Below are 12,366 nucleotides of genomic sequence, written 5' to 3' on the forward strand. Positions count from 1 at the left end.
GTTAGCGTTCTAGCTTCTCTATCCGCTCTCTCATTCATCCTCTACCCCAAAGATAAAGTAAGGTTAAATTTCTAAGGACATGATCGGCAAAGTGTGCTGAAAGTATCTTGGGAAATTTGAGCGTGGCTGCACTCATATAGGGTATGAGTTGTTTCGCATGAGGGATAATTCCAAATCTTGGTTACGTCAAAAATGACCTCGCTGTCTACTTGGATGGCCTGCAAGCCGCGAATGTTGGGGAATTCCTCAAATTATAGAAGAATGGGTTTTTTTATGAAGAAAGCCTTTAAAATAGAAGTTTAAACCGCTGGCACTTGTATTTCAGTCAGTTATGGTGGTCGTCTTCAGAGAGAAGAGTTTTCGAAAGATAGTGTGGAGGTTTCTGTTTCCATTTAACTGGCTATAAGAATTTTCATCTCGTCGGGAAATTTAATTTCAGATCAATTCGCTGAGCGCTCTCGTGTTACCATCTCCCATTAGGGCGATATGGCCTCAAAATCCAGTTCGCGTCCTTCCCCCACTTATACATCTTAGTTCCTGCCCCTTAAAATAATGCATTCGACCCAAATTTTATTGTGACAATTAAACCACAGCCACCCTTGCCACAAAATCTCTTCTGGGCCCCCTAACTTACAAGTAGGACTTTTTCATTCATAGTTGTGTATTACCACAAAACTTTGAATATTCATTGTGTTTTCCGCTTAATTTATATTTGATTTAACCCAAATCCATAGCGAGTGGTGGTTAAGGGCTTAAAAACTCCCCCAGAATATTATAAATCCCCTCACATAAGTTATTTAATGCGCTTCCTTAAATCAACCCCCAAAAACGCATCCCCTCTCCAAATGAACCCCACTTTCCTCGAAATGTTCTTTAGGCTACTGCCTTAGTTGACGCGAAGTGGATTTTAGTAAATCATTGCCATTATTATGGGAAGAAGTGATCTCGAAATAATGTTGTACTAAACATTATTAAAAGGTTTGGAAAATAATATGGAGGTAATGGCGCTTAAATCCAGTTAATTCGAAATGAAAACCTTGATACCAGAATTTCCACCTCTACCCTGAAAATGGAAAATCTTAGAAAATGTGAAGAAATTGGTCCGTTTATTTAATTAATGGTGAATTTCGCGATTTTATTTTTTTTGTCAGTCTTGCATATCTAAAAGTAATCGCCAGCTAATTTAAAATCTTCTCACAAATTGACGAGCAGAAATATCTTAGTTGGTTCATAAAATATTCTAAGGTTTGGCTCCGAGTAAGGCAGTTTAAGCCAACGTGTAGATGAGAAACTCCCGCATCGTCTTCAGCACTAAAAGTGCAGATTGGCCCCTGAAAAATGTCAGTCTGGTTAGCCCTGATCACGATTAGGGAATGTCTCATTGAAACGTTGGCCTTAAACAGACTTACCCGGTGCCATACCCGATAAGATTTTATCATTAGTATTCGCTGGGAAAGCCTACGATCTTTCGTCTTAGTTGGCATTTGTTCTCATTCAGCGTAGATTTTGTTACATTGTACAACTTAATTTTTACTTTTAAAAGTTTTAAGTGGATTTTTTTCTTCTTCTTGTAGTCTGCTGCTTTGGTGGCCTACGAACATGTTGCATGTGGCATCATCTGTTTCGGACGGCGTAGTCCTCCAGGCCGTCCACCTCCACAGGGACTTGGCTAGAGGAAGCAACCATGTTACCGCAGCAATTCCTCCGTGAGTTACTTCTTATTATTATAAGACATTCCCAAGTAAGAGAAGCACATATATGTTCATATCTTTATCATATTTGGTAGAGTTAATTCTCCTGTGATTTTTTAAAACTTATCCTTTAAAAGGGGAGGATGTTATGTACTTCGTGAGGAATGGTTGGTAGTATTTGTGATACAATTCTTTTTAAAAAAATGGAATCGCTATAGCAAACAAATAAAGGTACTCAGGATTAGAATTAATCAACTTGATTATATGTATGGATCAAGTCTAATAATTATCAAAGAGGATTTAAAAGAATCTCTATGAAAGGAGTTATTGGGTTGTAGGTATCCAAAGGTAATCGTGTCCATTTATATGCCTTGACTGTGAATTTTCGTCACCAATTGATTCCATTTGATAGAGTTCTCATTAGATTTTGAGTTCCTCAGTGGTATTGCGTAAAATGTTCTCGGAATAGCCACCGGGTTGGCAGTTATGCAGTTCCTGACCCGGTGGCGATCCCGAGAACATTTTACGAAGTCTATTCGCCGAGAAAGCACTAAATCGTGGTATGTTTCATCCGTTTGCCATTAGATGTCCGTGGCGATATTTCTTCTGAGTCTTTTAAAGGTTTTCTCTGTGCTTGTTGCTCAATTAGATTTCTCTTAATTCCATCGCAGAATACGTGAAGAATTTGTTTTTTTTTTTAATTTTCATAATCGATGATACTTGACCATATTAAATATTTCTAATTTCTTTCTTATCTCTCCCGGCGTAACATAGCAATGTTTTCATCTTTCTCTCTCCTTGTTGGAGAGTCTGATACATGTTTACCGCTACTTTTATGTAAAATATATATTTTTTTCACTTTTATGGGTGCCATTTTAATTATGCTATATTTCATAGTCTAGAAGAAGGATTTAGTTCTTCAGCGTTGCCGCTTGTAAATTACCTTGCTTTTGCTCAAAATTTAAATTCGTCCGAACTTTCAGATGTATGTGTATATTTTATTTCAATTTAATCCACTATTTAAGTTCTTTGTCAAAGGTACGCCTCCAAAATTTTCTAATACCATTCTCTTTTTATGTTCTTCGCTCCATTCAGCCACAATGCCCATGGAAGGAATTTCCTTTATTTGACGAGTCATCAATATCTTCCTAGCTCACCTTACTTCCCAGCCTCAGTAAACTTGGAATATCCTAAGAGTTTCTAGAATAGGACCGAACATTTTTAAGCCGACGTGGTGAGGAATATCGCGAAGCTAGCGATTAAGTCATTTTCCCTCTTAATGTTTTTAAAAAGATGGTGGCTCAGTCGTTATTAGTAAGAAAAAACAGTTATATACGCGGAAAAGGAAGATAGGTTTGTCTTTAGCCCTGTAGAAAATCTGAGATTTCTGATAATGCTAAAGCTTCATTGGATCAATGCTGTTGGACGTTCATCTACATCTACATACTACCCCGCAAGCCGCCTAAAAAGGCGTGTGGCAGAGGGTGTTAGGGTACCAGCCGTCTACATATAAAAGGCAAATACTCAAACAAGATTACGACTAACATTTATTGAGCTCCTTCATGGCTCGGAGGAAAAACGAATTCCCTTATCTCTCTGATTGGCAAAATATCTCTCTTAATTTATCGCTTCTTTAGGGCCTGGAAATATGGTGGGGCTCTAAGGTGATGTTCTCCGAGTCGTTCCTAAATATATCTATTCTCAATTGAGTTTTTTTATTGCTTGAACAATTATTTGTTCAAGCAATCTAAGCCTTGCGCACAAATTCCGAGTCTCTAAGACTACATGACATGTAGAAATGACGTTCAATATAAGTATACACAGGTATCTTCTTTCCACTGTGGAAGGATTTCTGCTTGACCAACTTGATGTCACATTTGATCTGAGGACATTTTCTATGTCTACAATTTTTCGCACGAATGATCGTTTACTATATAAAATAATATAATAATATATAATGAAGGGAATAGTTTTAAGAAACTGATTTTTTATGCATGGAAGAAAATTATAATTTTTTATTGAAATTATTGCTGATCCGATATTACAAAAGCTAAAAAATAGTGTCGTTTTAAAATGCTTAGTATGAATGGTACAATTTAATAGAGCTGAAATTCAAGATCCGCCCATTAAAATGTGTAGAATTCTCGAAAGTTTCATGGAATTCCTTTCTTAGATGAATCATTATTACCTAATTATCAACCGTATTAACCTTTTAATTACCTTGCATTTTGGATACCTCTGTAGTCAGACTGTTAATGTACCTATGTAGCGATAAATCGGATAAATTATATACTTTTTATGTAATGTAACCTTAAAGTTTTGTCTTGCATATTTTGCTTTGAAGATTTAGGGTGTGGAAAGATGGAAAATTAATATATGCGAGTAAGACGATGTAGGGTAAGGGAATTGATGTAGTTAGTGGCTGCCTATATTTAAAAATCTGCTAATGATAATCTAAAATATTTATGATGACAAAAATTGAATGTTCAAAAACCTGCTGGGGTAAGTAATGGGTTTTAATTAAAAGTATTGATTTGGTCTTTCGTGGAATGATGTTCCGAGGCAACGACTGTGAATTCACGTATGCATTTTGGATACCTCTGTAGTCAGACTGTTAATGTACCTCTGTGGCGATAAATCGGATAAATTATATACTTTTTTTGTAATGTATCATTGCAGTGAAGAATTTGTTTTACTTATTTTCATGGGAAATATCGGAGAGAATCCAATACTGAGTGATTTTATTCCGGTGTGTAACTTAAGGTCATGGCCACCACCTCCGTTATCAATGGGATTTAAAAATTATATCTCGTGGTGTAGTGTTTGCATAGTTTACGTATCCGTCTAATGACCTTTTCTCGGCGATGCGATGACTATTAAATTCTAGTTCTCTAATAATTCTTGACGCCTCGTTGAGTGTGATGTCGCAGAAAACAATAGATGAGTTTCTTTCTAGCTTTAACCTACCATTGCCATTGAGAGAGCCAGTCTTATTTCGGGATCCCAACTGAGCGCCAGCCTTGCTGAAGGGTGTTTTACCTGGCGATGGGCCAACTAGGCGTGCTAGGTCCCTCTTCCTTTGAGCCGCTACCCAGATTCACTTCCGAAACATGTCACCTCAGTGTTGTTTCATGGTCTTCGCGTCGGAAGTAATTTAGCGTCTGTACGTGTCTTTAGTTGAGGGTTGTTTCGCTAATCTAGAAGGTTACTCGAAGACAATTTTTTTCCGCACAAGTTCCCTTCCTTTATAGAATTACAGCGAGAACAAGGAGTATACACGAAAGCACGAAATCTTTCTTCAAGGAGTATACAATTTTTTCATCGCACTTGTCTAGCTTTACTTTGATGAGTGAAAAGGATACTTGTTTGCTACTCTGTACATTTACTTGCAGAAATTTCGTCGCTCTTTTAACTAGTGGAAGTATGTTAAATCCCAACAGACGGCCAAACTGAAAAAAATCCGTTGCTTGATTTTCACCGAGAGTTTACATCATGAGATATTAAAATTTATTACTAATGCGCCTCATCAACCGGAACGTTAACCTCACACTTTTTAATGCAGATCTGTTTGATAGATTAACTCTTCAGTATACGCTTTTATTATTTTTATCGACTCGATTTAGTATTTTAAAATCATGGCTAGTTTTACTGCGATTATCGGAACCGATTCCCAAATGCATCAAATTTATGTGATCGATTCACAAATGCATTCGATGTAAGTCAGCACACAGTAAATAAAACGATTAAAGGGATAATTTTTATTCATTAAAGGGATAGATCATCAGGGAATACTTATGTACAATAAATTGCCTACTTATATTAAATATATTAAAAGTTCCTTTAAACTCAAGTGTGCCGGAAGAAAATACTTTTATGTAAATTATTCTATACTGTAGATGATTTTCTAATGCAAAATAATTGAAATGTGTAATTGAAATGTGTTAATCGCAAAAAATTTAAATTGTATGTAATTATATGCATTTTTCATATTGTGTTAATATTGTGCATAGTTATTTTTGTTTATATGAAGTGTAAAACATGTAATATTATTGACAAAGCCATGCATAATTCATATGCTTATGGTGACTGAACAAATTAAATTAAATTGAAAGATTGAGCGTAACGCTTGCTCACCAATATTGGGGCTAGCGGCTATGTCAGTTTTCATGAAGGAATGCAAGTGGTAGGGTTTTGTATATCTATTATAATTTATCCTTTCCATAAGAATCTCATGATAATTGGTGTCGGATTTAATGGAGCTATGTCAAATTAGTTACAAATATTCCTTGTACGACTATTACGAATTTCAGGCTATTCTATGCTACGGGGTTGGTAGGCATTCACCTTCCTCGCTGTATTGTAATATTGGAAGGCTAACTATAGAATCAATCCTCTGCAAATGATTTGTAAATACTGCCGACATCCAATAAGCTTCCGGAAATAGCTATCTGTTACACATCGTTGAACGGATAATGTGTATTCTAATAAAGGTCCTGGAATTCTCGAGTTGCAAGAGATATTGATTGGAGCCCAAAATGGACTCATGTATGGTCTTCCGGCTGAGTGTGTAGCTATTGAATAGTTAACTTGTGTCAAAATCATGAAGCCTATTGCTTTTCAGGTGTTTTGAGTTAATCTCGATGGGAATGAATCCACATATTCCTTGATTTGTAATAGGAAATGAAAAAAATGCTACGTTTCCCGGAACTTTGAGCATACTACACAGAATAAGGAGGTATTCCTCCTTAGGGCACGTCTTATTGTGGTAATGGCAATATAGCTGGGAGAGATATTAAAAAAGTCATTACGTCGCAAAAATATGTTGAGAAATACTGAATCGTGCTTACCTGCTGTAAAATTAAAACGCCCGCCTGAATTCCTCGTAATAGTGATGTTAGTGGCATGCTTACGTATTAATTTTTTTTGAATATTCATTTTTCAATTATTGATACATGAAAACGCGTGAAAGAGTTCAATGAAGATATTTTTAATTTTCAATGAATAATATTGAAATGGAAAAATATTTTTGGGTATTTGGTAGTGTATTTTTTGTGATCCGTTGATCCGAGTTAAAATTAAAGACTTTATTTCACCAACTCCCCCATGAATAGGCATTAATAATAGTTTTCTATTGATCCTAGTGATGCGGTATTCTATCTTTGATTGTGATTTGGTCGACATGTATGGTGTGTGTGTGACTTTGGCGCTATATTTTTGTTTAAAAATTGGGGATTACAATTTAACCGGCAAGCTTTTACCTAACGTATTTCCTTATAATTTTATGAAGGGATGGATAGAAAAAGTAAAAATAAAAATGCTATAATTTATAGAAAATATCGTATTATTTATGGAAATAAATATTTGTTGTACTTAGTCTACTGTAAACGCAATAACGGTGTAAGGTCTTTGTTAGTGAGAATTGCGTTGGTGTGGCGGCTGGGGGGCTGGCCTCCCACACTCTGGGCCCGGGTTCAAATCTCGGCGGTGGCGGAGATTTTTCAGAGCCTGACCGATCCCTGCTTGATTGATTTGTGAAGGGCATTCTAAGTGCAGCACTCCCTCCGTCGGATAAGACGTTTAGGCGTGATTCCCATCTCATCTTTTGTTAAAATCAAGCTAATGCCGACGCCGGGTTTCTCTCCACCCTTTCTTCCCCACCCGTCGCAAATGGCGTAAATGACTTTGGCTGTCGTTCACTTCCAAAAAGCATATAATGTTTAGTAGGAAGTAAAGTAGCAGTCATTAGCTCCGCATTTCACGCTGGGGACTGGAGTTAGATCCCCTTCCGTTGAGTACTTTTTTCTAACACATGCATGAAACATTTGTTTAAGGGCTCTAATAAAGAAGCTAAGATCCGTCCTGAGTGTTGCAGAAAAGTCTTTGTGGGAAATTGTGAAAGAAATGTGCTACTTCGCTCTCAGTAGCCCTCACATCAAATACGGATTTTTCGCAAAAATAATTATCCGTGGAATAAACAAGATATGAAGGGTAGCGGATCGATTCATCAAAACTGCAAGGGGTGAACAGAGATATTTTCACGGCTGTTACATGGATTAGGTTTGTAGACGGCTTTGACGGCTACATGATGGGTTTATATTGATTTTTCAATTAATATTAGCTATCTGTCTTAGTCACACAAAATCTTCATCTAGGATCCGAAAAATATTTCAAAGTCCGATAGAAGTGATAAAATAATTGTCGGCATTACCGAAAGCAGAGATGGAGGAATTCCCTCGAATAATAAAGATTGTAATTATTGTTTGGTCAGTCAGGTAGACAAATCTCTTACAAGGCTGTCGTTATTTTTTGGTATTTTCTTACATTTAAACTTCATATGTTCCAATAATGCTCACTATTCGACTATGGACATGACTTGCAAGATAGTATGTAGATGTGAAGCCTTTAAAACTTAAATTTTGAAAACTACCTTAGCTTACAAGATCTAAATGCATATCAACGAATTTTTGTTCATATAAATAAAGTGCTAATGCTTACCGAACCTCAACACTTGATGATTAATTTGTTTTCAGTTCGGAGGTGTAGTGACAACGGTATTAAAACTTGTAGCTGCCATCTCGCTTCCTTTAAAAATGGCGCGGCGCAGCAAATAGTTGTGGAACTCACCAATAGGTGGCTCTTACGCTGACTCTGGAACCACGGGAACCTCGAGCTGCAAGGAGGTTCACGATCGCAAGTGGCGAATCAGAAACTGCGTTTACGACGGCAAACGCCGGTATTGCACAGGTTTCAATGAGTATTTACCTCAAGTTTACTCTCGGTAAGTTTATCTGAATACCGAGTGTAATGTGAAGGGAATTTTTGTTTCCGTAGCATTCGTGGATATAGAATAGCCCACGGTAGTATAGCTGTCAATAACCTTTCATCTCATGCGGGAGACTGGGATTCGATTCCCCGCCGAAGAGATTTTTTTCCTGGGGGTCAATGTCTAGCTAGCCCCGTGTATCCATTGTGGATGTAGTGAACATATATATTCAAATCGCGGATTTATATGAACGTAACGAGTAGAATACATAGATGCAAGAACAACAACTCATAAGGAATATTTCCTGTGAATAATGCGGAACTTCTAAGGAGAGTGGGTGCGAAGAGAAGTCTTTGAAAACCTTGCGCAGAAGACGGTAACAATTCAATCGGCCACATCATGAAACCTTTGGTTATCATCATCATATCATCCCTTTGGTTACAACCTTGCTGCAGTGGAAAAGCTTGCGCGTTCCTATTACCCCCAGAGCTGCACTGGCGGGATTTATGCTAAATTGCTTCAAGTAATTTAGATGATACACAGATGCCAGATAGATCGAAGAGTAGGAGCCAGATGAATGGTAGTGATGGCGTCATGTAAAAAACACTGTTGGGTAGGAAATGGGAAACCCTACCAAATATTTCTTCCTTGAAAAAATGAAGCCAAAGCCAAACGAGCCTCGGATGTAATCTCGGGACTCTTCACTTAATGGAGGGTGTGAGGTCGGCAAGGCCCTCAAGATCCTAGCCACGCGAAATCCTTGCAGTGACTTAACATCTTCAACAGTATCATCCAAGAAATTAAAAAGAAGTTGGAGGAAAAGAAGGCAGTAATGAATGTAGGGACATGAGATGTGAGTACTATGATGAGGGCACCAAACTAGAAAGTATCGGAAGGAAAATGGAGGATAAATATCTAAGGGGAATGCGAATTGAGTATACATGTGAACAGGGGCGGATCCAGGATTTCTATCTGGGGGGGGGGGGCACAAGGATACCTCGTAATACAAAACGAGCGCAATGATGATGGCACCGTGTTATAAATCTTGCATATTTTGTAAGGGTCTGAGTGGGCACGTGCCCCCCCCCCCCCAGATACGCCTATGCATGTGAACGTTAGGATTTTGGTGGTAGAAATTGAGGCACGACCCTCCAACGTTGTGGTGGTTCAAGTTTACATGCATGTACATTAGCAATCATGGGGCGGAAGAAGTATATGAGGTGTATGAAGAGTTCGAGGAAATAATGAGGAAAATTTTGGGCAAGAAAAATATAGTAGTGATGGGGAACTGGAACGCCTCAGTCGGGTCAGAGAGGAATGGAAACGAAATAGGAGAATTTGGATGAGGAATGTGGAGCGACAGGGGAGAAAAAGCAGCAGAATTTCGCAGGGGAAACAAGTCACTTATCACAATCATATGTTTCAATCATTAGAGGAGGTACTCATGGCAGAGTCCAAGGAATTCGGGAAGATATCAGATAGACATTATTATGGTATGGAAGACCTTATCAGAGATCCCTTACCTACCAGGCACCTCGTACCGAGACAATTCCATCAAAGCTCCTTCTGTTGATATAACGTAATCAATTTCATCACTTACAACCGCCATCAGGAAACTTCCTCTTTAAATCCCTATTTTCTTTCTCCGCCCTTCCTAAATTACAAATGAGCGGATGAGACGTTCATACAAGTGAAGTATTACGTGATATCTTAATGTACTTTATTCGTGCGTTTGCTGTTGTTGTTTCTTGCTACACTTTATAATTTAACCATTTTTTCACAGATCCAATGTAAAAGGTCTTATGTAATGTTTTTGGATTTAATGCAAATAAATAAAAAATAAAATAGTGTGAAAAACTCGCGAAGCTTCCCCGCGGGGGATGCCGATTCAGATCGCAACCTAGTGGTCATAAAATGTAACGTACGATTCAAAAGACTCATGAAAATTAGAAAGGTGAGAAAATGGAATATAGACGCTCCGAAGGGGGGCTATGAGGAGAGAATATCAGGAACGATCGGAAAATATCAAAAATTAAGGATAAAGATGTTAGGATGGTAATCGAGCGAGAACGAAAGCACATGGAAGGAATATTCTAGGAAGAAGGTTTTGCGAACTACTATAGGACGCAGGATCCATGGGCAGGAATGTTGGCTGGAGGATTTCTTGATAACGGTTCTAATTCCGCTCCAGAAAATAAGGAAGCAGTAGAATGCGGAGACTGAAGGACTATTAGCCCAATATCGCACGCGACGATATGATGATATTAGGCCAATGGAGGTGAGGGAAAGCAATATTTGGGCGATGACAGTTTGGTTTCAGGAAAGGAAAGTCAACTCGAGATGCAATAGCGGTAATGAGGTTCCTAGTGGAGAGGAACCGAGAATATAAGTAGGACATCTATGTCTGCTTCGTGGATTTTGAAAAAGCATTGGATTGAGTGAACTCCGCGAAGTTAATGGATATTCTCAAGAAAATAGGCGTAGATTGGAGGGACAGGTGATTCAAATGCAATATTTGTATAGCCCAAACTGAGGTAGTTAGGGTAGTGGACGGATAATCTATGCGGGCAAGTATTGCCCGAAGAGTGAGGCAAGTCAGTCCACTATCGCCGTTGCTTTAAAATATGTAAGCTGAAGAGATTAAAAGAGGGGCGTGGGATGAGTTGGAATATGGCTGAAGGGGCCTGCAGGCTCTAGTGGATGCATTAGATAAGCGCTGCGAGGAGTATGGCATGAGGATTAATCACAAGAAAACCGAGGTTATGCGGTTTTGTTAAGCATAATGAGCTAGGAATGTGAGACTCAAGATAAAAGTAGGTGGGCATAAACTTAAGCTGGTGGAACAATTCTACTATCTGTGCAGCACATTAGAGGAAAACGGATACAGTAGTAAAGGAATCAGGAAGATGATTGCGTCAGCCAAGGGGTCGTTCCTGAACAGGAAGTAGCTTTTGAGAGAATCGTTATGTAAGAGTTTAAAGTAAAGGCTTTTGAAGAGTCTGATATGGGGTGTAGCGCTGTACGGTGCGGAAACATGGACTCTTAGGGAGGAGGACGAGAGAAGACTGGAGGCGTTCTGGATATGGGTCAGGAGAAGAATGGAGAAGGTGAAGAGGGCGGACTGTTGGCAGAGCGGCTAAGTGCTGGGCATGGTGGGTGGGGAGCTCTCGCGTTAATATCAGCTTGTAGTCGAGTATTGATCCATTCTCTCATGCTACAGTTGTTCAGAAATGAATTGACCCCTTATCTAAGTCACCTCAATCGATCGAGCTATACTCCCTTCTAAAGTATGTTTTAGCTAAATTTGATCGAGAAATTTTGCTTTTGAGTGATTCGTATGCGCAAAATTTCAGAGAATATGTGTTATTTTTCTGGAGCTTTTAAGAGTAACTACGTAAAATCAAGGTCTCATTCACTGAAAAAACTCTGTAATCTGTGAAATGATGTAATGCCATACTATCGATACTTTTCTACTGGATTTTTTAGCCAAGGAAATTAATTACCTTAGCTTGAGTACCTCCCAAAAATATGGCCGCGCCAGAAAATTATGTCCAAACATATCGTCGAAGTTTAACCAAATTAGTAAATTTAAAATGGAATGAAGCCATTGCTGTAACCCGATTGTTATGATTGCTTATGAATAAAAGATATGGATACTTTCTGATATTGTGACGCGTAGTGAGACCAGATAAAAGACCTTTATGAGTGAGTGCAGCTGTGTGATTACATATATCATTGCAATTGCATAGTATAGTAAGGGAAAAATCGAAAACAGATTTCAAGTTTGTCTACCAAAATAAGCGTAGGTGGTATGTATGTAGCGCCCAGTGGATTGACCGTTGCGCTTCTGATCGAAGGGTCTCGGTTCAAAACCCGGGTGAAACCTTCGGACACTCTTTAATCAAAATCTGA

General features: G+C 38.4%; 1 protein-coding gene across 1 annotated transcript in view; it reads left to right on the top strand.

Annotated features, from left to right (window-relative positions):
- Positions 1 to 12,366, top strand: part of LOC124157774 (facilitated trehalose transporter Tret1-2 homolog) — a 128,923-nt gene that overhangs the window by 6,588 nt on the left and 109,969 nt on the right. Inside the window, exon 2 of the mRNA XM_046532780.1 lies at positions 1,575 to 1,706. Coding sequence (XP_046388736.1) covers positions 1,600 to 1,706 — 107 coding nt within the window. The 5' untranslated portion in view covers positions 1,575 to 1,599. The remainder of the gene's footprint in view (positions 1 to 1,574; positions 1,707 to 12,366) is intronic.

Source organism: Ischnura elegans, chromosome 4, assembly GCF_921293095.1.
Source record: "Ischnura elegans chromosome 4, ioIscEleg1.1, whole genome shotgun sequence".
Taxonomy (NCBI): domain Eukaryota; kingdom Metazoa; phylum Arthropoda; class Insecta; order Odonata; family Coenagrionidae; genus Ischnura; species Ischnura elegans.